This window comes from Bufo gargarizans, chromosome 2, assembly GCF_014858855.1.
Source record: "Bufo gargarizans isolate SCDJY-AF-19 chromosome 2, ASM1485885v1, whole genome shotgun sequence".
NCBI lineage: Eukaryota > Metazoa > Chordata > Amphibia > Anura > Bufonidae > Bufo > Bufo gargarizans.
Window position 1 is genome coordinate 687,116,381 of NC_058081.1, and position 26,376 is coordinate 687,142,756.

The following is a 26,376-nucleotide window of genomic DNA, read 5'->3' on the forward strand; positions in this document are numbered from 1 at the left end:
GGCTTCCACTTGTTCCCCTGTGACATTTGGGAATGCTCTCAGTAGCGCGTCTACCAACGTGCGCTTGTACTCGCGCATCTTCCTATCACGCTCCAGTGCAGGAAGTAAGGTGGGCACATTGTCTTTGTAGCGTGGATCCAGCAGGGTGGCAACCCAGTAGTCCGCACAGGTTAAAATGTGGGCAACTCTGCTGTCGTTGCGCAGGCACTGCAGCATGTAGTCGCTCATGTGTGCCAGGCTGCCCAGGGGTAAGGACAAGCTGTCCTCTGTGGGAGGAGTATCGTCATCGTCCTGCCTTTCCCCCCAGCCACGCACCAGTGATGGACCCGAGCTGCGTTGGGTGCCACCCCGCTGTGACCATGCTTCATCCTCATCCTCCTCCACCTCCTCCTCATCCTCGTCCTCCTCGTCCTCCAGTAGTGGGCCCTGTCTGGCCACATTTGTACCTGGCCTCTGCTGTTGCCAAAAACCTCCCTCTGAGTCACTTCGAAGAGACTGGCCTGAAAGTGCTAAAAATGACCCTCTTCCTCCTCCTCCTCCTCCTCCTCCTCCTGGGCCACCTCCTCTTGCATCATCGCCCTAAGTGTTTTCTCAAGGAGACATAGAAGTGGTATTGTAACGCTGATAACGGCGTCATCGCCACTGGCCATGTTGGTGGAGTACTCGAAACAGCGCAACAGGGCACACAGGTCTCGCATGGAGGCCCAGTCATTGGTGGTGAAGTGGTGCTGTTCTGTAGTGCGACTGACCCGTGCGTGCTGCAGCTGAAACTCCACTATGGCCTGCTGCTGCTCGCACAGTCTGTCCAGCATGTGCAAGGTGGAGTTCCACCTGGTGGGCACGTCGCATATGAGGCGGTGAGCGGGAAGGCCGAAGTTACGCTGTAGCGCAGACAGGCGAGCAGCAGCAGGATGTGAACGCCGGAAGCGCGAACAGACGGCCCGCACTTTATGCAGCAGCTCTGACATGTCGGGGTAGTTGTGAATGAACTTCTGCACCACCAAATTCAGCACATGCGCCAAGCACGGGATGTGCGTCAAATTGGCTAGTCCCAGAGCTGCAACGAGATTTCGCCCATTATCACACACCACCAGGCCGGGCTTGAGGCTCACCGGCAGCAACCACTCGTCGGTCTGTTGTTCTATACCCCGCCACAACTCCTGTGCGGTGTGGGGCCTGTCCCCCAAACATATGAGTTTCAGAATGGCCTGCTGACGTTTACCCCGGGCTGTGCTGAAGTTGGTGGTGAAGGTGTGTGGCTGACTGGATGAGCAGGTGGAAGAAGAGGAGGAGGAAGCCGAGAAGGAGGAGGTGGCAACAGGAGGCAAAGAATGTTGCCCTGCGATCCTTGGCGGCGGAAGGACGTGCGCCAAACAGCTCTCCGCCTGGGGCCCAGCTGCCACTACATTTACCCAGTGTGCAGTTAGGGAGATATAGCGTCCCTGGCCGTGCTTACTGGTCCACGTATCTGTGGTTAGGTGGACCTTGCCACAGATGGCGTTGCGCAGTGCACACTTGATTTTATCGGATACTTGGTTGTGCAGGGAAGGCACGGCTCTCTTGGAGAAGTAGTGGCGGCTGGGAACAACATACTGTGGGACAGCAAGCGACATGAGCTGTTTGAAGCTGTCTGTGTCCACCAGCCTAAATGACAGCATTTCATAGGCCAGTAGTTTAGAAATGCTGGCATTCAGGGCCAGGGATCGAGGGTGGCTAGGTGGGAATTTACGCTTTCTCTCAAATGTTTGTGAGATGGAGAGCTGAACGCTGCCGTGTGACATGGTTGAGATGCTTGGTGACGGAGGTGGTGGTGGTGGTGTTGGTGGTACATCCCCTGTTTGCTGGGCGGCAGGTGCCAACGTTCCTCCAGAGGCGGAGGAAGAGGCCGAGGCGGCAGCAGCAGAAGAGGCCGAGGCGGCAGCAGCAGAAGAGGCAGCAGGGGGAGCCTGAGTGACTTCCTTGGTTTTAAGGTGTTTACTCCACTGCAGTTCATGCTTTGCATGCAGGTGCCTGGTCATGCAGGTTGTGCTCAGGTTCAGAACGTTAATGCCTCGCTTCAGGCTCTGATGGCACAGCGTGCAAACCACTCGGGTCTTGTCGTCAGCACATTGTTTGAAGAAGTGCCATGCCAGGGAACTCCTTGAAGCTGCCTTTGGGGTGCTCGGTCCCAGATGGCGGCGGGCAGTAGCAGGCGGAGTCTCTTGGCAGCGGGTGTTCTGCTTTTGCCCACTGCTCCCTCTTTTGCTACGCTGTTGGCTCGGTCTCACCACTGCCTCTTCCTCCGAACTTTGAAAGTCAGTGGCACGACCTTCATTCCATGTGGGGTCTAGGACCTCATCATCCCCTGCATCGTCTTCCACCCAGTCTTGATCCCTGACCTCCTGTTCAGTCTGCACACTGCAGAAAGACGCAGCAGTTGGCACCTGTGTTTCGTCATCATCAGAGACATGCTGAGGTGGTATTCCCATGTCCTCATCATCAGGAAACATAAGTGGTTGTGCGTCAGTGCATTCTATAGCTTTCACCGCTGGGGAAGGGCTAGGTGGATGCCTTGGGAAACCCTGCCAGCGGAGTCTTCAAACAGCATAAGAGACTGCTGCATAACTTGAGGCTGAGACAGTTTCCCTGGTATGCATGGGGGTGATGTGACAGACTGATGGGGTTGGTTTTCAGGCGCCATCTGTGCGCTTTCTGCAGAAGACTGGGTGGGAGATAATGTGAACGTGCTGGATCCACTGTCGGCCACCCAATTGACTAATGCCTGTACCTGCTCAGGCCTTACCATCCTTAGAACGGCATTGGGCCCCACCATATATCGCTGTAAATTCTGGCGGCTACTGGGACCTGAGGTAGTTGGTACACTAGGACGTGTGGCTGTGGCAGAACGGCCACGTCCTCTCCCAGCACCAGAGGGTCCACTAACACCACCACGACCATGTCCACGTCCGCGTCCCTTACTAGATGTTTTTCTCATTGTTATGGTTCACCACAACAACAAATATATTATTTGGCCCAATGGATTGTATTCAAATTCAGCGGGATATAAATTTGAGGCCTAGTATTTAGGCGCTGGGTGACCGGTATGGATTTAGTGACAGAATTAGACTTGGAAATGCACAGAAGCGTGTGTGTGAAGTTATTCTGAATGACCCTATGTGCACCTTGAATATTATATACCCTTTTAGGGATAGATTTCAAATAGCTCTGATATAGCAGGAACCACTAAATTATGAAATTGCTAAATTGGGAATTGTACTTCAACCCAGAACAAAAAATGTGCTTTGACGGACACTAAATAACTTTCCCAGCCACAACAGGACAGCGGTAACGAGAGATTTAGCGGGATATAAATTTGAGGCCTAGTATTTAGGCGCTGGGTGACCGGTATGGATTTAGTGACAGAATTAGACTGGGATATGGCCAAAAAATAACCACACTATTGCTGGTTAAATGCACTTGGTGACGGGCGCAGCTTGCCCCTGATTTAGTATATGGCCAAAAAATTAACAGACTATTGCTGGTTAAATGCACTTGGTGTGATAGCTTGACCAACCACACTACTGAGGGTTAAATGCACTTGGTGACGGGCGCAGCTTGCCCCTGATGTAGTATATGGCCAAAAAATGAACAGACTATTGCTGGTTAAATGCACTTGGTGACGGGCGCAGCTTGCCCCTGATTTAGTATATGGCCAAAAAATGAACAGACTATTGCTGGTTAAATGCACTTGGTGTGACAGCTTCACCCTGATGTAGGCTTTAGCCAAAAAACAACCACACTATTGAGGGTTAAATGCACTTGGTCGCAGCTTGGATGCACTTGGTCGCAGCACCGCACAAGACACAAAATGGCCGCCGATCACCCCAGAAAAAAGTGACTGACAAACGGTCTGGGCAGCCTAAAAACAGTGAGTGAGCATTTGAATTTCAGCAGCTCAATGACCCACAGCTGCAGATCGATCAATAATCAAGTGAAGTCCTTTGGAGGAGTTAATCTGCCTAATCTCGCCCTACTGTCGCAGCCGCAACCTCTCCCTATGCTAATCAGAGCAGAGTGACGGGCGGCGCTATGTGACTCCAGCTTAAATAGAGGCTGGGTCACATGGTGCTCTGGCCAATCACAGCCATGCCAATAGTAGGCATGGCTGTGACGGCCTCTTGGGGCAAGTAGTATGACGCTTGCTGATTGGCTGCTTTGCAGCCTTTCAAAAAGCGCCAAGAAAGCGTCACAAAAGCGCCAAGAAAGCGACGAACACCGAACTTAGACTTTTACGAAAATGTCCGGGTTCGGGTCCGTGTCACGGACACCCCAAAATTCGGTACGAACCCGAACTATACAGTTCGAGTTCGCTCATCCCTAATTATTAGGACAGAAGTGTTTTGCTGTGGTTTTGAGATCCACTGCCCGACCTCAAAACCATATAGCAATGACACTGATGTGAAAATAGCCTAAGCTTGATGACACTGAAGTGAACTTCTTGGAGAGCTTGTCCTGGTCAAATAGACCGGGACAGCATATGGGACAACAGCACTGCCACTCAGTCTCCCATTACATAGGATGGCACTGGTCTAATGTTACCGGTCTGTTGCAGGATTTCCTCTGCTTGTCAGAGGAAACTGGAACTGTGCATGCTTCCCTTATCCTCTGACAAGTAGAGAAGAACCACAGACATAATGAATAGGCCACTTCACCAGGAGATCTCAATATGGACATGGCAGGCATACATATCAGGACACGGTAGAAAATAATAGGGGAGCTATCGCTATCAGTAATGTAAAGCTTTTCATTGACATCAGATAAAGGTTGGCTGAAATAGTCAATGGTGACCTTTTTGGCTGACCATTATTTGAAAATGTAATGTGAAAAATAGCAATGACGAACACTCGACTTCTGCCTGGTTAAATAGTATTGTCCATGGTTGGCCAAAACTACATCTGTATGGCAGGATAAGCTGAATTTGGCTGAGCATTTGCCACTTTGACAATTCTTTTGTCTTATTGGCCAGTTTAGTTTCTAGTGTTGCTCGTAAGATCGGTCATATGAATCCCGTGGACGACTGATAGCACACATTACTTACCTAGAATAAAAGTATAAAGTAATAGCTTGTAAATACATTCACAATAGGCCTGAGGATTCTGACAAAATACCACTACATGACACTTAGGCTCCTGCTACAGATGTGAGCCTAGCCTAAAGTGTCTATTTGTTTTCTGTACATTACACTTTCCCCTCTGCTAGGACCCGCAGCTATTTTTCCTGGTACACCTTCTCCTGCATTCAGTGGTGGACTGAGATTCACTTTCTCTTCTCAGCATAGTGATTTCATAGTGAAGCCGCTGAAGCAGGCCAGACACCCTTCATTCATCCCTACTTCTAGATTCTTAGAATTATATAGCTGTATCTCTGTTTCTAGATAACTGTGATGGGTACGGCATTACATACCATAGTGAAATCATTGGAGCTGTCTGTGAGGAACTATGTGCGATAGGCTGGCAGCACGGGCGCTAGGGGTCCCCTTTAAGATGGGAAAGGTGGTTGTCATGACGCCAGTTGCCTTGAAGCAACAAGGGCACAAGGCCACTTTTAAAGATATGGTGGTAGATGGTACCCAGGGTAGGAATGCTAGAGTTGTGTGGGGTGGCCTAATGTCCCTTAAAAGTTGTTGCACTTGTCACGGTGCTCCTACCTGGATACACTGGAACCCCAAGCGTGTCCGTCCATTGCAGAAAAAGGTGTAGTTGAATGGTGGGATGATGAAATAAATCGGAGTCCAGACTTGGTATAACATTGAACAACAGCTTTACTTGAATTAACTCTCATTAGGTCACCAGCAGGCTTTGGGATTAATTCTGGCCAGCAAACACACTCTGCTCTGCTACATCTGTTGCTCTCTGGCTCTGCTGTGCTAACAAGATTAAATAGGAAACTTTTCCTTTGCTGTTCTTAACTTTCTGTATTCTGGTCTGTCTTTGTCTTTATCCAGAGGAGCTTTCTCTCCTTCTGTCTCTATGCCCAGCAAAGCGGAAGGTGCTCTCGCTGGCCTAAGCAAGGCTCGTCCAGGAGCTCGTGCTCCTGCTTCCTTCCCCAGGGAGGGGGTCCTCTCAACTCCCTCTAACTAGACTGAACTCCTCCCCAGAGGGAGAGAAGAGAATGGAAAGAAGGTTCCATCCTCTGTCCTTGTAGCTCTGCCATTGTTGCCGCCATCTGTTGGTGAACCAGGCACATTACACATAATCACAAATGCAAATACACATTTTACAGGATCTGGAAATTAATATACAGTACAGACCAAAAGTTTGGACACACCTTCTCATTCAAAGAGTTTTCTTTATTTTCATGACTATGCAAATTGTAGATTCACACTGAAGGCATCAAAACTATGAATTAACACATGTGGAATTATATACATAACAAAAAAGTGTGAAACAACTGAAAATATGTCATATTCTAGGTTCTTCAAAGTAGCCACCTTTTGCTTTGATTACTGCTTTGCACACTCTTGGCATTCTCTTGATGAGCTTCAAGAGGTAGTCACCTGAAATGGTCTTCCAACAGTCTTGAAGGAGTTCCCAGAGATGCTTAGCACTTGTTGGCCCTTTTGCCTTCACTCTGCGGTCCAGCTCACCCCAAACCAGAGGGTGTGGCAGCTGCAGAGAGAGCAGAGCCTCTAGGTGTATTGGCAACGTCCCCGTTGCTCCTAGAGGCTCATTTGCATATAATAAAACATCATTTTTCTCAGCAATGCGGGCACATATGAACATGGGACCAACACAGATGCCTTCAGCTGCCAAGTGCACATGTAACAGGTCAGCCGGTGTCATAGGTACAGATCTGTTGACAGACTGTTCCAAGTACAGCATGCGCTAATTGGGTACTGATTGTAGCTGCTAATATGAGCCTTTTTGTATATTTTCATATGGTCGAAGATATATCTGATTACAGAGATCCAAAACTTTCCCAAAAGTTTCCTTTCACACAACTATAACAGTACATGATGACATTCTTGCTATCTGCAGCCACCACTAGAGGGAGCTTACTGCATACACAGTAGGGAGTAAACTCCGGAGCTCCCTCTAGTGCTGGCTGCAGACAGACAGAATTTTGGCAATGTTTATGCTGGAGATTTGGAGCATAGCTGTAACTACTATAAAAAATATATGACAAATTCACTTTAAATGCCGGGGTGGAGCGAGTGAGTATATGGTTATTACAATTACCCAGGTACACATATTTTTGATTATTAGGTATAATTTTTCTCTAGCTTAAACAAAGTATTTTGCTAATGGGACAAACTGAGCAGCTATATCCAAAACCTTCATTGCTGTCCTCATGTAGAAGCTCCAGTCCTCATCGCCGTCCATTGGGCCTTTATTTCCCCTCTTATCTATAACCTTTTTCATAAATTCACTTTGCAGTGTAACAATTTCCTTCCATGCCGCCTGTGTCTGCTTGTTTTCTGCTTGGATTGCTTTATGTGCAGCCAGTAGATTCCTCCTCTCGAGCAGTAGTTGGTCTCGTTCCTCCTGTAGTTGGTCTCGTTCATCCTGTAGTCGTCTCCATTCATGTTCTAATCGAGTCCCTTCACTGCTCAATTTGTTGCCATTGAAAACCTGAGGATAAAAGAACTGAGAATCATATTCCCTCCATGTGAGCTCCACATTTACCGCACTTTCAGGATGCGTCCGCCCTCACAATACAAATTCAATACATTATCGCAACACACTACCAAAACCCTTGTATGCAGTTCACATCACAACCACTAGGTGTCCACATGTAGACACATTTAGCATAACATTTTACTGGAAAAATATCACCAAATTATTTTTATTTTTTTATTTTTTTTCAGATCTGGTTATCTCATGCCACAAATCATAGGACAGGGGTGGGCAACCTGCGGCACTCCAGCTGTGGTGAAACTTCTATTCCCAGCAAGCTCTATTTATTTCTATGAGAGTTCCTAGATGAGCACAGCAAGTATGCATGCTGGGAGCTGTAGTTTCACAACAGCTGGCGTGCCGCAGGTTGCCCACCCCCGTCATAGGATATGTTGACCCAATAGAAAAGTTAGAAAGGAATCCGGAGATGTTGTTTATTAGTTAAAAAAAAAAAAAAAAAAGGTATCAGTTCTGATTAACCCCTTCCTGACAGTGATTTTCCATTTTAGCGTTTTGGCTTTTTGCTCCCTGCCTTCTTTGAGCCATAGCTTTTTTTTAAATCTTTCTGTTTACATAGCCAGACAAGGACTTCATTTTTGCGGGACAAGTTGGACTTTCTAAGGCCTCCTTCACACGGGTATTGCGGGTGAGGGTCGGATGCATTCAGGGTGCATTGCAGGAAACCCGCTCGAGTAGGCACAGAATTTCAGTAAGTTTTGGATGTGATTGCGTTCCGTTGCTCAGTTTTTTCCGCGCAAGTGCAATGCGTTTTGCACGCTCGTGAGAAAAAACTGAATGTGGTACCCAGACCCGAACCTGGACTTCTTCACTGAAGTTTGGGTTCGGTGTTCTGTAGATTTTATTATTTTCCATTATAACATGGTTATAAGGGAAAATAATAGCATTCTTTAATACAGAATTCAAAGTCCAATGTCAATTGAGGGTTAAAAAATAATAAAAACATAACTCACCTCATCCACTTGATCACACAGCTGGAATCCTCTTTTGTTCTTCTTGAAGGACCTGCAAAAGGACCTTCTATCTTCATTCAGCAGGACCTGTGCTGACGTCACCGCGCTAACCACAAGGTGAGAGCAATGATGTCAGTGAAGGTCCTTTTGCAGGTCCTTCAAGAAGAACAAAAGAGGATTCCGGCTGTGCGATCAAGTGAATGAGGTGAGTTATGTTTTTATTATTTTTTAACCGTCAATTGACATTAGACTTTGAATTCTGTTTTAAAGAATGCTATTATTTTCCATTATAACCATGTTATAATGGAAAATAATAAAGTAAATGGGGTCCCGGGTCACTCATCCCTGGTCTCCTTAGCAACCATGCGTGAAAATCACAGCGCATCCGGACTTGCCTTTCGGATGCGATGCGATTTTCACGCAGCCCCATTCATTTCTATGGGGGCTGCGTTGCATGAAAAACTCTGAATTTAGAACATGCTGTGATTTTCACGTAGACCTCATCGCCGTCTATTGGGTCTTTATTTACCATCTTATCTATAACCTTTTCCATAAATTCACTTTGCAGTGTAACAATTTCCTTCCATGCCGTCTTTGTCTGCGTGTTTTCTGCTTGGATTGCTTGATGTGCAGCCAGTAGATGCCTCCTCTCGAGCAGTAGTTGGTCTCGTTCATCCTGTAGTCGTCTCCATTCATGTTCTAATCGAGTCCCTTCACTGCTCAATTTGTAGCCAGTGAAAACCTGAAGATAAAAGAACTGAGAATCATATTCCCTCCATGTGAGCTCCACATTTACCGCACTTTCAGGATGTGTCCGCCCTCACAATGCAACTTCAATACATTATCGCAACACACTACCAAAACCCTTGAATGCAGTTCACATCACAACCACTAGGTGTCCACATGTAGACACATTTAGCATAACATTTTCCTGGAAAAATATCACAACATTTTATTTTTTTTTTTTTTCAGATCTGGTTATCTCATGCCACAAATCATAGGACAGGGGTGGGCAACCTGCGGCATTCCAGCTGTGGTGAAACTACTATTCCCAGCAAGCTCCATTTATTTATATGAGATTTCCTAGACAAGCACAGCAAGTATGCATGCTGGGAGCTGTAGTTTCACAACAGCTGGCGTGCCGCAGGTTGCCCACCCCCGTCATAGGATATGATGACCCAATAGAAAAGTTAGAAAGGAATCTAGAGATGTTGTTTATTAGTTTAAAAAAAAGGTATCAGTTCTGATTAACCCCTTCCTGACAGTGATTTTCCATTTTGGCTTTTTGCTCCCTGCCTTCTTTGAGCTATAGCTTTTTTTTTATCTCTCTGTTTACATAGCTATACGAGGACTTAATTTTTGCAGGACAGGTTGTACTTTCTAAGGCCTCCTTCACACGGGCGTTGCGGGTGAGGGCCGGATGCATTCAGGGTGCATTACGGAAAACCCGCGCGAGTAGGCACGCAATTTCAGTCAGTTTTGGATGTGATTGCGTTCTGTTGCTCAGTTTTTTCCACGCAAGTGCAATGCGTTTTGCACGCTCGTGAGAAAAAACTGAATGTGGTACCCAGACTCGAACCTGGACTTCTTCACTGAAGTTTGGGTTCGGTGTTCTGTACATTTTATTATTTTCCCTTATAACATGGTTATAAGGGAAAATAATAGCATTCTTTAATACAGAATTCAAACTCCAATGTCAATTGAGGGTTAAAAAATAATAAAAAAATAACTCACCTCATCCACTTGATCGCTCAGCCGGAATTCTGTTCTTTGTTCTTCTGGAAGGACCTGCAAAAGGACCTTTGCTGACGTCACCGCACTCACCACAAGGTGAGCGCAGGTCCTGCTGAATGAAGATAGAAGGTCCTTTTGCAGGTTTTTCAAGAAGAACAAAGAAGAGGGTCCCAGCTGTGCGATCAAGTGGATGAGGTTAGTTATGTTTTTATTATTTTTTAACCCTCAATTGACATTGGAGTTTGAATTCTGTATTAAAGAATGCTATTATTTTCCATTATAACGATGTTGTAATGGAAAATAATAAAGTAAATGGGGTCCCGGGTCGCTAATCCCTCGTTTCCTTGGCAACCATGCGTGAAAATCACAGCGCATCTGCATTTGCTTCCGGATGCGTGCGATTTTCACGCAGCCCCATTAATTTCTATGAAAAACTCAGAATATAGAACATGCTGCAATTTTCACGTAACGCACAAGTGATGCGTGAAAAACATCGCTCATGTACACAGCCCAATTGAAATGAATGGATCAGGCTTCAGTGCGGGTGCAATGTGTTCAACTCATGCATTGCACCCGCGCAGAATACTCGCCAGTGTGAAAGGGTATACTGTAATTGATTACTGCATAGGATGTAGTGGAAAGCTGAAAAAAAAAATCGAAATGTGGTGGAACTGTGAAATAAATGCAATTCCACCACAGTTTTATGGGTTTCGGTTTTACAACTGACTTGTGCTCTTTGTTCCTTTGTTCTCTGGGTCAGTATGATTACAGCATTACCAAAATTATTTTTTTTGTTCTTATTTAATACTAAAAAAAAATAAAAAATAAAAGTTTTTTCTTTTCATCACCATATTCTGACCCCCATAACATTTTTTTATAGATATTTCTATGGAGCTTTGTGAGAGCTTATTTTTCCAGGACAATCTGTAGTTTTTGTGTGAATACTATTTTGGCGTGTGTATGTCTTCCTGATCACTTTTTATGCAATTCTTTAGGGGAGGTGAAGTGATAAAAAAAATGGTAAATCAGACATTTAGATTTTATTTTCCCCGTTATGCCATTCACCTTATGGGATAATTTTATATCTTAATAGTATGAGTATTTTTGGACGTGGTGATGTCTTTGATGTTTATTTTTTTATTAGTTATTTAGAATTTAGGGAAAGGGGGAGATTTTAAATTTTGTATATTTTTTTATATTTTTGAAAACTTTTTTTTACAGTTTTTTTGTTGTTTTTTTGTTTTTGTTTTTTACTTTTTAGGCCCCTAAGTGGACCCCAAAATGCAGTTATTATATTGAAATTTATATAAAGTAATAGAATTGTATCCATTACATTATATAACGATCTCACAATTTAGTGCTGCCCGCTGCTGGCCTGATTTGTAATATACAAGTAATAAGCCTAGAAGCCTAGTACAGGCCCTGGCTTATTACAGCAATGGAACAACTTCCCTGATCTCAGTCAGGGGAAGGCGTTCCTGCCAGGGAAGGGAGCGCTTCCAAGCTTTTGGCCTTTCAGATGCCATTCAGATGTTGCATTTTCTCTCTCTCTCTCTCTATATATATATATATATATATATATATTTATATATAAAACCAGTCATTGTAATCCTATCTGTGATGGTAATGAGATGTCTGCAGAAACACAGAGCATTGAGCCGAAATCTTAAGCCTATTATTAGGCAGAGGGAAAACTGCAACATTACATTATTTTTAAGGGACATAGAAAGCTTCAAAAATACTTAATTTTGCAAAATACGTTTACAATAAAAACTTGATTTAAAAAATAGGTTGTAATTTTTGGATGACATGTGTAGTTTAATAGTGTATCAACTTACCATTCCAATTAAGAGCAACGAGATAAGTTGTGTTGCATACTGAGCCATAAAGGGCTTCACTGTGGTCCACACTTTTCTTTTCTGCCTCGGTAAAAATACAGATAAAGATAATTTTGAAGAATAATAATAAAACTGTATAAACAGCAGAAACAACAGTTACCATTCACACATTCCTTTCTACTACTGACAATGATATTTCATCTACAGTATATACTGTAGGACTAAACATATAATAAAAGTCCTAAATTTATATACAGTTGCAAGAAAAAGTATGTGAACCCTTTGGAATTATATGGATTTCTGCACAAATTGGTCATAAAATGTGATCTGATCTTCATCTAAGTCACAACAATAGACAATCACAGTCTGCTTAACTAATAACACACAAAGAATTAGATGTTACCATGTTTTTATTGAACACACCATGTAAACATTCACAGTGCAGATGGAAAAAGTATGTGAACCCTTGGATTTAATAACTGGTTGAACCTCCTTTGGCAGCAATAACTTCAACCAAACTTTTCCTGTAGTTGCAGATCGTGCACAACGGTCAGGAGTAATTCTTGACCATTCCTCTTTACAGAACTGTTTCAATTCAGCAATATTCTTGGGATGTTTGGTGTGAATCGCTTCCTTGAGGTCATGCCACAGCATCTCAATCGGGTTGAGGTCAGGACTCTGACTGGGCCACTCCAGAAGGCGTATTTTCTTCTGTTGTTGATTTACTTCTATGCTTTGGGTCGTTGTCCTGTTGCAACACCCATCTTCTGTTGAGCTTCAGCTGGTGGACAGATGGCCTTAAGTTCTCCTGCAAAATGTCTTGATAAACTTGAGAATTCATTTTTCCTTCGATGATAGCAATCCGTCCAGGCCCTGACGCAGCAAAGCAGCCCCAAACCATGATGCCCCCACCACCATACTTCACAGTTGGGATGAGGTTTTGATGTTGGTGTGCTGTGCCTCGTTTTCTCCACACATAGTGTTGTGTGTTTCTTCCAAATAACTCAACTTTGGTTTCATCTGTCCACAGAATATTTTGCCAGTAATGCTGTGGAACACCCAGGTGCTCTTGTGCAAACTGTTAACGTGCAGCAATGTTTTTTTAGACAGCAGTGGCTTCCTCTGTAGTATCCTCCCATGAAATCCATTCTTGTTTAGTGTTTTACGTATCGTAGATTCGTTAACAGGGATGTTAGCATATGCCAGAGACTTTTGTAAGTCTTTAGCTGACACTCTAGGATTCTTCTTCACCTCATCGAGCAGTCTGCACTGTGCTCTTGCAGTCATCTTTACAGGACGGCCACTCCTAGGGAGAGTAGCAGCAGTGCTGAACTTTCTCCATTTATAGACAATATGTCTTACCATGGACTGATGAACAGCAAAGCTTTTGGAGATACTTTTATAACCCTTTCCAGCTTTATGCAAGTCAACAATTCTTAATCGTAGGTCTTCTGAGAGCTCTTTTGTGCGAGGCATCATTCACATCAGGCAATGCTTCTTGTGAAAAGCAAACCCAGAACTGGTGTGTGTTTTTTATAGGGCAGGGCAGCTGTAACCAACACCTCCAATCTCATCTCATTGATTGGACTCCAGTTGGCTGACACCTCACTCCAATTAGCTCTTGGAGATGTCATTAGTCTAGGGGTTCACATACTTTTTCCACCTGCACTGTGAATGTTTACATGGTGTGTTCAATAAAAACATGGTAACATTTAATTATTCGTGTGTTAATAGTTGAAGCAGACTGTGATTGTCTATTGTTGTGACTTAGATGAAGATCAGATCACATTTTATGACCAATTTGTGCAGAAATCCATATAATTCCAAAGGGTTCACATACTTTTTCTTGCAACTGTATCTATGTATGTGCAGTAATATGCTAAGCTCCCCCTAGTGGTGGTTGTAGGCATCCAGAAATTTGTCAGATAATTAATTAGATATCTTTAAACATATCTATACATGTATGGCGGATGTTGGATCTTCAAAGCTGGAGCCAGATCCAGAGCAGAGAGAGCTCCTTAGCCACCGAGTTCCTGCTGTTTCTGTGATCAGTGAGGTCACCAATTGTGGACATTTAACCCCTCAGACACTGTGGTCAAATATGACCACAGCATTTGAAAGGTATAAAACAAACAGAAGTGCACGCTTCCCGGGCAGGAATGCCTTCACCTGGATGAGATCAGGTAAAGATTTCCATATTATTAATAGGCCAGAGCCAGTACAAGGCTTCTAGACCTTTTACTGGTATATTCCAATGCTAGTCTGCAGGTGGCAGCACAGCTTTGGAATATACTGATCTTTGTATTCTGTAATGCATAAACTTTCATTACTAAAAAATTTTTTTTTTTAAAGTTGCATCACCTCCCCCAAAAAATGTATAATAATTCTTACACACCCCAAAATATGAATCAAAACTACAGATCATGCTGCAAACAAATGAGCCTTCACACAGGCTTGTAGATATAACTATAAAAAAAATGATGTTTTTTTTTATAGGGGATTTTTCCCAAAGTTTTTATTTTTATTAAAACGCAAGAAAAAGTACATAAATGTAGTATTGTTGTAATATTACTGACCTAGAGAATGAAAGGAACGGGTCACTTTCAATACATAGTGAACGTTGTAAGAACAAAATCAATACAACTGGCGGAATTGTGTTGTTTCTTTTTTTTTTGCCCAATTCCACCCCATTTAGAATTTTTCCAGCTTCCTACTACATTGTATGCAACAGTAAATGGTGCCATTAAAGTGCAACTTGTCCCACAAAATATCCCTCAGATGTCTATGTGGATGCAAAAATAAAAACGTTATGGCTCTAAGAATGATAGGAGTTAAAAATGAAAACTAAAAAATAGAAAAAGGCCTGGTCCGGAAGGGCTTATGGAAAGTATTTTATAAAATGGCCACCTTATTCATGACTTCACTTTGCAATGCCACAGTTTTCTTCCAAGCTGCCTTTAGCTGTTCGTATTTTGCTTTGATTGCTTGCTGTGCAGCCGGTACTTGATTCCTCTCGAGCAGTAGCTGGTTTTGTTCATCCTTTATATGGTCCTGTTCATCCTGTAATTGTCTCCATTCTTCTTCTAACTGATTCATATTTGCTTAATTGGTAACTCAAGAAAACCTGGAAGACGAGAGAATTGCTTCTATATAACTGAGAATCAGATAACCTTCATGTGAGCTCTACATTCACAGCACGTTGACATAAGGTTCGTTACAAGAAAAAGGTCCTCTGTCTTCTTCATTTAATAGAGTTTAGCAAATTCAAATAAATTCAACCCAAATCGATAGTAAGCAAATTGCCATGATATGTTGTGTATAAGACGCCTCTTTAATCAGTGGTGCACCTAGCCTTTCTTCTGCCTGAGGTGAAAACTGAAACCCCCCCCCCCCATGCCAATTTCTTAACCTAACCCCTTTGCCACAATGAAAGCGCTCATTCCCTATGGCCCTTCCGCTACCCCTCTCTTGCCCCTACCTGGTGCTGCCTGTGGCAATCGCCTCACCTGACCTTATTGGTAGTGAACCCCTGTCTTTAACCCTCTTTAACGGCGAGACAACATTAGTAATGTCAGAATGACAGTGACATATATGGCTATGAGTAAACGGATGGTAGCTGACGGTAAAAAAAAACGGCCTGTTTTATAGCACTGTACATGGTGGTATCAGAGGAAGCAGTGGCTTGTTTTGAACAAATGGTCCAACAGTTATCCTTTCTTGGGATGTAGCAACAGAAAGTTGTTACGGAAAGTGGAGAAGCAGTGTTTATTTTCCAAAAGCCATCAAAAAAATTCTCCCCTTTTTGGGAGCAATTTCAGGTTTGTTAAATTGTGCAGGCTAGGGTTCCCAGCAGCAGCAGTACAGGATGGAGGATAATGGACAAGACAGGAGATGTGCAGCTATGTAGGGGTAGTATTAACGGCAACAGTAGCAAAGTGTGGAACATAATGGATACAACAGGAGATGTGCAACTGTGTAGGGGTAGTAGTAGTGGCAACAGCAGCACAGTATAAAGCATAATGTATACAACAAGAGATGAGCAGATGTGAAGGGATAGTAGAAGTAGCAGCAAAAGCAGCACAGTATAGACCATAATGGGCAAGGAAGTAGATATCTGGCTGTGTAGGATCAGTAATAGTGGAAGCAGCATCACAGTATGGAGCATAATGGATACAACAGGAGATGTTCAGCTTTGTAGGGGTAGTAGTATCGGCACCCGCAACACAGTATTTACCATAATGGACAAGAAAGTAGATAAGTTGCTATTTAGAAGTAGTAGCAGCAGCATATTATTGTTTCCGTCCATGCTTTTTGTTATGGATGACTAATAATGGAGTGCAGGAGAAGGAGGAGTAGTCAGAGCAGTAGAAGAAGTAACTTATGAACAACCAAGTTCTACTTGTGGCTGCGGCCTGGCTACTAAAAGACGGGGTCATGCACATCTTAGTAGCTAATCTCCCCTATTCTTTTCACAAACAAACAGGCTCGGACTGGCCCACAGGGGTACAGGGGAATATCCTGGTGGGCCACTGAGCAAGGTGGGCCCCTAGTCTCCCACCTGCTGCACAAGTGGCACATAACACATTAGATTCACTGCACTACATACATATATTCAATGTACTGCACCTCAGCCAGCCTATGTTCATATAAAAAACTGTTCGATTTATTATATTTGAATGTATCCGTACGGTGGGCCCCCAAAATAAAATTTTACTGGTGGGTCCTAGGTACCCCAGTCCGACACTGCAAACATATATTATAGGAGGAAAACTTTAGAAATAACCTTTATTATATATAGTGTGTGTTAAAACTGCTACACTCACAGGATGCACGGGAGAGAATTGGTCTGGTGAACCACTTGAAACTCCAAGGGCCATTGCCATATACACTTTAACTGACAGGGGTTGACCTTATCAAGGCGATTATTTTGCTTTTGCCCAGTTTACTGTCTAGCAACCGTTTACCAGCATGAGTTTAGGGACTAATAGGACGTCCATATACTGTATCCATACTCTGTCAACCACTTGACTCAGCTCCACGTTACAATGAACACACTTGTTCTGATTAGTGATGAGTGAACCCGTGGAAATTTGGGTTTGACGGGTTCGGCCGGACTTCAAAGTTTGGTTTCAGGACCCGAACTTGACCGAAACCCCTTTTAAGTCAATGGGGACCCGAACTTCACTTTATTATTTTCCATTATAATATGGTTATATCGGAAAACAACATAATACTTAAGACAGAATGCAAAAGGGACTCTTTTGGAGGCATTCCATTTTGCTCTCAGTCATAATAGTCAAAATAAGTCTATAGGCAGTATAACGGATCCGTCCTGCTTTCCGTTATGCAGGACAGGACTCACGCATATAACGGAAACCAGGACGTATCAGTTATAGAAACATAGAATGTGTCGGCAGATAAGAACCATTTGGCCCATCTAGTCTGCCCAATATACTAAATACTATGGATAGCCCCTGGCCCTATCTTATATGAAGGATAGCCTTATGCCTATCCCATGCATGCTTAAACTCCTCCACTGTATTTGCAGCTACCACTTCTGCAGGAAGGCTATTCCATGCATCCACTACTCTCTCAGTAAAGTAATACTTTCTGATATTACTTTTAAACCTTTGCCCCTCTCATTTAAAACTATGTCCTCTTGTAGCAGTTTTTCTTCTTTTAAATATTCTCTCCTCTTTTACCTTGTTGATTCCCTTTATGTATTTCAAAGTTTCTATCATATCCCCTCTGTCTCGTCTTTCTTCCAAGCTATACATGTTAAGGTCCTTTAATCTTTCCTGGTAAGTTTTATCCTGCAATCCATGTACCAGTTTAGTAGCTCTTCTCTGAACTCTCTCCAAAGTATCAATATCCTTCTGGAGATATGGTCTCCAGTACTGAGCACAATACTCCAAATGAGGTCCCACTAGTGCTCTGTAGAGCGGCATGAGCACCTCCCTCTTTCTACTGGTAATGCCTCTCCCTATACACCCAAGCATTCTGCTAGCATTTCCTGCTGCTCTATGACATTGTCTGCCTACCTTTAAGTCTTCTAAAATAATGACCCCTAAATCCCTTTCCTCAGATACTGTATCACTGATTTTATATTCTGCTCTTGGGTTTTTACGCCCCAGGTGCATTATCTTGCACTTATCAACATTACATTTTAGTTGCCAGATTTTTGACCATTCCTCTAGTTTTCCTAAGTCCTTTTCCATTTGGTGTATCCCTCCAGGAACATCAACCCTGTTACAAATCTTTGTGTCATCAGCAAAAAGACACCTTACCATTGAGGCCTTCTGCAATTTCGCTGATAAAGATATTAAACAATATGGGTCCCAGAACAGATCCCTGAGGTTCCCCACTGGCAACAATATACTAATATACTAATATTATATACTAATAACAAAAAGAATATACTCCATTGACTACAACCCTCTGTTGTCTGTCCCTCAGCCACTGCCTAATCCTTTCAACAATATGGGAGTCCAAGCCCAAAGACTGCACTTTATTGATAAGCCTTTTATGTGGGACAGTATCAAAAGCCTTACTAAAGTCTAGATAAGCGATGTCTACTGCACCTCCACCATCTATTATTTTAGTCACCCAATCAAAAAAATCAATAAGATTAGTTTGACATGATCTCCCTGAAGTAAACCCATGCTGTTTTTAGTCTTTCAATCCATGGGATTTTAGATGGTCCACAATCCTCTCCTTAAGTATGGTTTCCATTAATTTCCCAGCTATTGATGTCAGGCTTACGGGCCTATAGTTGCCCGATTCCTCCCTACTACCTTTCTTGTGAATGGGCACAACATTTGCTAATTTCCAATCTTCTGGGACGACTCCTGTTGCCAGTGATTGGTTAAATAAATCTGTTAATGGTTTTGCTAGTTCACCGCTGAGCTCTTTTAATAGCTTTGGGTGTATCCCATCAGGCCCCTGTGACTTATTTGTATTAATTTTAGACAGCTGACTTAGAACCTCTTCCTCTGTAAAGACACATGCATCAAAAGATTCATTAGTCTTCTATCCTAACTGAGGTCCTTCTCCTTCATTTTCCTTTGTAAAAACTGAACAGAAGTATTCATTGAGGCAGTCAGCTAGTTCTTTATCTTCTTCCCTATACCTTCCTTCTTTTGTTTTTAATTTGGTAATTCCTTGTTTTAGTTTCCTTTTTTCATTTATGTATCTGAAGAATGTCTTATCGCCTTTTTTCCCTGACTGAGCTAATTTCTCTTCTGCCTGTGCTTTAGAAGCTCTTATAACTTGTTTGGCCTCTCTCTGCCTAATCTTATAAATTTGCCTGTCATCCTCATTTTGTGTTTTTTTTTTTTATTCCTAAATGCTATCTTTTGGTTTTTAATGATTTTGGCCACTTCTGCTGAGTACCACAGTGGTCTATTCCTTTTTTTGCTTTTACTGATAAGCCTAATGCAATTTTCTGTTGCCTTCAATAGTGCCACTTTTAAGTAGTCCCATTTCTCCTGGACTCCAATGAAACTGTTCCAGTCTGATAGGGACTCGTATACCGCTAATATAATTTTAGGAAAGTCATTTTTTCTAAAATCTAAATGTTTGTTTTTGTGTGGTGTGACTCAGTCACTGTACTTATAGTAAACCACTGTCACGACCCTTGGTCATGGTCGTGACTCCTGTAATCGCATGCAGTTGCCTGCGGTCTTGGTGTTGTTGTCAATCACAGGTGAGGGCTATAGTATGTTGCCTCACCTGTGGTTGCCGCTGGCAACATTGTGTATGTGGCAGCAGAGCAGCCTGAGCGGCGCTAGGCAGCTTGCTGCAGTAGGCATGCGGTTGCACCTGGCTACCTCTCTTTATAGGTGTGCCTTTTATCGGTGTGCACGGGGTGCTATGTGTTGTGTGCACTTCCCCTTTAAGTTGATGTCTTCCCTTCCCTGGTGTTGGAAGGGTTAACTTCCTTCCTAGTGTGTGTGTGCACTGGGTGTGTCTCACTGTGGGTGTGGCTACTTGGCCCTATAAAGCCTCAGTGAATAGCAGTAATCAGTGGGGGTTCTTCAGCCATGCTTGCTGGAGACATCCTCCTGGTTATTTACCATCTGCCAGTGAGGGCCACTCACCTAAAGAATTATTAGGAACACCATATTAATACGGTGTTGGACCCCCTTTTGCCTTCAGAACTGCCTTAATTCTATGTGGCATTGATTCAACAAGGTGCTGATAGCATTCTTTAGAAATGTTGGCCCATTTATGTAACATAAACTTGTGCATATTTTTGAATCTTTATTGCCTATCCTCTTTGTTTTCTTGTATTTTTAAATGCTGAAAATGAAAAGAAAAATATTTATAAAAAAAGAAAAAAAAAAGAAATGTTGGCCCATATTGATACGATAGCATCTTGCAGTTGATGGAGATTTGAGGGATGCACATCCAGGGCACGAAGCTCCCGTTCCACCACATCCCAAAGATGCTCTATTGGGTTGAGATCTGGTGACTGTGGGGCCATTTTAGTACAGTAAACTCATTGTCATGTTCAAGAAACCAATTTGAAATGATTCGACCTTTGTGACATGGTGCATTATCCTGCTGGAAGTAGCCAACAGAGGATGGGTACATGGTGGTCATGAAAGGATGGACATGGTCAGAAACAATGCTCAGGTAGCCCTTGGCATTTAAACGATGGCCAATTGGCACTAAGGGGCCTAAAGTGTGCCCAGAAAACATCCCCCACACCATTACACCACCACCACCAGCCTGCACAGTGGTAACAAGGCATGATGGATACATGTTCTCATTCTGTTTACGCCAAATTCGGACTCTACCATTTGAATGTCTCAACAGAAATCAAGACTCATCAGACCAGGCAACATTTTTCCAGTCTCTAACAGTCTAATTTTGGTGAGATCATGCAAATTGTAGCCTCTTTTTCCTATTTGTAGTGGAGATGAGTGGTACCCGGTGGGGTCTTCTGCTGTTGTAGCCCTCCTTTCTTTCCCATTCTGACATTCAGTTTGGAGTTCAGGAGATTGTCTTGACCAGGACCACAACCCTACATGCATGGAAGCAACTGCCATGTGATTGGTTGACTAGATAATCGCATTAATGAGAAATAGAGCAGGTGTTCCTAATAATTCTTTAGGTGAGTGTATATAGCGAGAGCAAAGTCGGAAGTGCTTATGAGTATATATACACACTGATCAGACACCACTGCAGACAAGAGATCATTATGGGTTCATGAATGCAGCAGTCACTTTCAGTCTGTGGTAGTTTCTATCCTAGGAAGGGGCAATAATCTCCGAGCATTTAAGAGACTGATTGTTTTGGGGTAAAAGTTGTTCTTCAGCCTAGTGGTGCATGTAGGGCTCTAAGTCGCCTACCAGAGGGTAGGGGAGTGAAAAGGCTGTGGCCGGAGTGAGTTGGATACCCGCAGATAATTTTTACCCTGTTGCTGCAGCGAGCAGTGAAGATGTCATCCAGTGATGGTAACTGAGTACCAGTAATTCTGCCAGCCATTCTGATGATGCGCTTGAGGGTCTTCTTGTCCTCAGAAGAGCAGCCGGAGTACCACACTGTGATGCAGTATGTGATAACAGATTCTATGGTGCACCTGTAAAAATTGACAAGCAGCTGTTTTGGAAGTTGTGCTTTCTTCAGACTCCTCAGAAAATAAAGCCTCTGAAGGCCTTTTTTGGTCATTTCTGTTGTGTTTTTTATCCATGACAGGTCCTGACTAATATGAACTTCCAAGAATCTGAAACTTTGAACTATCTCCACGTTTCCACCATTAAAGCTAATGGGATGGTGTCCATTTTGTTTCTTCTTCCTAAAAAACAGAATTAGCTCCTTTGTTTTCTTGGTATTGAGTATGAGGTTGTTGTTCTTACTCCATCTCTCTAGGTTCTCAACCTCTTTCCTATAGGCTGTTTCATCATTGTTGGAGATTAGGCCTATCACTGTCGTGTCATCTGCAAATTTTATAATGGTATTGTGAATAGGTTTACAGTCATTTGTGAAGAGGGAGTAAAGGAGAGGGCTCAACACACAGCCTTGCGGTACCCCAGTGTTAAGGATGAAGAAAAGTGCTTGCCCATGCGTTTGATTTGTGGTGTTTTTGTAAGAAAATCCAGTATCCAGTTGCACAGGTGTGAGCTGAGACCCAAGTTGTTCAGTTTCGTTGCCAACTTGTTGGGAGGGATGGTGTTAAAGGCCAAGCTGTAATCAATGAACAGCATCCTCAGTTGACCTATGTGCTCTGTAAGCAAACTGGTATTGGTCCATGGAGGTGCAGATCTTGCTCTTCATGTGCCTGAGGACAAGTTGTTCAAAGCACTTCATAGCAATAGGAGTGAGAGCCACCGGGCGATAATCACTTAAGGTCTTCACCTCGACCTGTTTTGGAATTGGGACAATTGTGGAGGACTTTAGGCAAGTGGGGACAATGGCCTGCTCTAGTGAGCTGTTAAACATACTGGTAAACACTGTTTTCAGCTGTTTAGCACAGTTTTTTAGGGCTTTTCCAGGAACTTCATCAGGGCCAGCTGCTTTGTGGGTATTAATGTGGTTTAAGGCCCATTCTGCCTCATGTGCTCTCAGCATCAGGGAACATGATGGAGCCTCTTGCTGGGCTAATTTGATGATAGGCAGCTCATTGTCTCTGTCAAATTGTCCAAAAAAATGATTTAGGTCATCAGGAGAGAAAGAATTTCCAGTGTTGATAGAACAGGTGTTGCTCTTATAATTCGTAATGGACTTGATACCATGCCACATGCATCGGGAATCAGAGCTTGTAAAATGATGTTGTATTTTGGTTTTGTAGCAGTGCTTCGCCTCCTTAATGCTCCTCTTCAGATTGGACCTGGCTGTTTTGTACTCCTCTGGGTCTCCCTTTCGGAAAGCAATGTCACGTGCCTTCAAAAGATTTCGGACCTTTCTGTTTATCCATGGTTTCCTATTTGGGAAGGTCCGAATGATTTTGGTATCAGTGACATTGTCCATGCAAAATGTAATATAGGATAGGACAGAGGAGGCATATATGTTTAGGTTTGTGTGATTTTCCTTTGTAGCTGCCTGTTTAAACAAATCACAATCTGTGTCCCGGCTAAGGACCTGTGGTGACGTCACATCACATGGTCCCTCACCATGGTGATTAACCATGTGATTGGACCATGTGATGAGCACAGTGACGTCATCAAAGGTCCTATTCCTGTGCACAGCAAAGAAGAAGACAGAAGAGAAGCCGGGCTGCGCGATCAAGTGGATTAAGGTGAGTTAAATTATTATTATTTTTTTTTAACCCCTCCAGCCTTATTGTACTATTCGAAGATGAAAGGAATACTGAAGTCACCCAAAAGGTAACGTAGGACACCAGCGCTGGAATAACAGAGCCCAACCACTGCCACTTTCTATGTCTGGATTAGTGCAAAAGTATTGGTATGAGGAGGAGAGGAAAGGGGCAGATGGTGGGATTGGAACGAAAAAAAATATGTAAATATATGGTAGAGAGAGAGGCTGCCTGATGCACTGGTCAAGTCTGTTATATTGAATTCAGGGAAAAAAGGCAGGTTCAAGCAAGGATAATTCTCACAGTGTGCGGTGTATAATACGATGTATAATTTATACCTGATAGGATCCTACCTGATGACAGTCTGTATTATGTCCTCTCCGGTTAGTTTCTTTCTTTTTAAAGTCCAATAGATGTGCTGTAAAAAGTCTGTCCTGTGTGCTCACCTTCTAGCACAGACGCTGCCCCGGCCGGAAGCAAGCGTGGTGCGAGGGAGCTGGTTGTTACCGTCGTCCTGGAGACCGCTGCGGTGACGTCACCTGTATAGGTACTGTAGCCGTCGTAGGACAAAAACCTCCAACGCGTTTCGGAGCCTATCGGGCTCCTTCGTCAGGGATGGTTAGCGCATTGTCCGTGCGGGTTTAAGTAGTCTATCCGGTCTCCATGGTGACGGGAATCGGCTTGTACAGGGCAGATGTGTGAAGCGGAGGGCACAGTGTTTATTCCTGAATCGTGCTTGGGGGTATGTATTATTATTAAGTGTGTCCCACTAAAGGGTGCCTGTGAATTTTAAGTATACATTGAATGCTGGTTATATTGATAATGAGGGCATAGATATATGGATAGTGAATTGTATGATGGATCTAATAGTGGTTGGTGCTTAGTGAAAAGCAAAAAGTTCGATTTCTTGATTTAACCCTGTGGGTGCCAAACTGTTACATTTGAAGATCCACTTGCTTTCCATCCTCGACATCAGTTTGATATAGTCTCCTCCCCTACTATCCTGTTTAATTTTTTCGACTCCTATAACAATGGATCCCGCAAATTTTCCCTGATGGAAGTTGGCATAGTGGCGTGATAGCGGATGGTGGTCTGCCATAAACCGACGGACACGAATAGCTTCATTCCCTTGGAAAGTTGCCATCTACCCTTATGGCTCAATAACATCCCCTTTAGTCAGTATATAAGAGCCCGCAGAAACTGCACCACCACCGAAGATTACCATAAGGAAGTTGATATATTAAATAAAAAATTCATTGAGAAAGGCTACAAGGAAGAAACACTGACTCCCATCACCAAAACCGTGATTGACATGGATAGAAATAAATTACTTGGAGAACAAATAAAAACTAAAATGGAACAACATATAAGTGATGACACTGATGACATCCAAGTACCAATCATCACCACATATAGTGCAGGGGCCAATTATTTTAAGAAAATTATCTATAAATATTGGGATATCCTTAAATATGACAAAACGATCGGGAACAAAATCCCCCCCAAACCGACATTCATTTTTAAAAAATCTGCTAATTTAGGCAACCTTGTAGCTCCGTCTGTCAAAAAGAATACAGTGAGTAAGAAAGCCAATGTCAGAAAAGGCTTTTTTCCATGCAAATTATGTAAAAATTGTAAAATCTCTAGACTCCAAACAAAACCCATACTAGAATTCGATACCCCTCAGGGCAAATTCACCATTAAGGATCATATCTCTTGCCACACCAAGGGGGTGATCTATGCCATCAAATGCCCGTGCCAAAAGATTTATATAGGACGCACCAAAAGGGAGCTCAAAACCAGAATTAGGGAGCATGTTAATAACATACACAAAAAGGCAGACCACCATCCGCTATCACGCCACTATGCCAACTTCCATCAGGGAAAATTTGCGGGATCCATTGTTATAGGAGTCGAAAAAATTAAACAGGATAGTAGGGGAGGAGACTATATCAAACTGATGTCGAGGATGGAAAGCAAGTGGATCTTCAAATGTAACAGTTTGGCACCCACAGGGTTAAATCAAGAAATCGAACTTTTTGCTTTTCACTAAGCACCAACCACTATTAGATCCATCATACAATTCACTATCCATATATCTATGCCCTCATTATCAATATAACCAGCATTCAATGTATACTTAAAATTCACAGGCACCCTTTAGTGGGACACACTTAATAATAATACATACCCCCAAGCACGATTCAGGAATAAACACTGTGCCCTCCGCTTCACACATCTGCCCTGTACAAGCCGATTCCCGTCACCATGGAGACCGGATAGACTACTTAAACCCGCACGGACAATGCGCTAACCATCCCTGACGAAGGAGCCCGATAGGCTCCGAAACGCGTTGGAGGTTTTTGTCCTACGACGGCTACAGTACCTATACAGGTGACGTCACCGCAGCGGTCTCCAGGACGACGGTAACAACCAGCTCCCTCGCACCACGCTTGCTTCCGGCCGGGGCAGCGTCTGTGCTAGAAGGTGAGCACACAGGACAGACTTTTTACAGCACATCTATTGGACTTTAAAAAGAAAGAAACTAACCGGAGAGGACATAATACAGACTGTCATCAGGTAGGATCCTATCAGGTATAAATTATACATCGTATTATACACCGCACACTGTGAGAATTATCCTTGCTTGAACCTGCCTTTTTTCCCTGAATTCAATATAACAGACTTGACCAGTGCATCAGGCAGCCTCTCTCTCTACCATATATTTACATTTTTTTTTTCGTTCCAATCCCACCATCTGCCCCTTTCCTCTCCTCCTCATACCAATACTTTTGCACTAATCCAGACATAGAAAGTGGCAGTGGTTGGGCTCTGTTATTCCAGCGCTGGTGTCCTACGTTACCTTTTGGGTGACTTCAGTATTCCTTTCATCTTCGAATAGTACAATAAGGCTGGAG

At 43.3% G+C, this 26,376-nt stretch overlaps 1 protein-coding gene across 1 annotated transcript in view; it reads right to left on the reverse strand.

Annotated features, from left to right (window-relative positions):
• Positions 1-6,763: 6,763 nt before the first annotated feature.
• Positions 6,764-26,376, reverse strand: part of LOC122926984 (paramyosin-like) — a 41,362-nt gene continuing 21,749 nt past the window's right edge. The window contains exons 2-5 of the mRNA XM_044278515.1: positions 15,106-15,322; positions 12,199-12,279; positions 9,156-9,368; positions 6,764-7,610 (exon numbers count right to left, since the gene is read on the reverse strand). Of these exons, the coding sequence (XP_044134450.1) occupies positions 7,263-7,610; positions 9,156-9,368; positions 12,199-12,279; positions 15,106-15,294 (831 nt within the window). The 5' untranslated portion in view covers positions 15,295-15,322 and the 3' untranslated portion in view covers positions 6,764-7,262. The remainder of the gene's footprint in view (positions 7,611-9,155; positions 9,369-12,198; positions 12,280-15,105; positions 15,323-26,376) is intronic.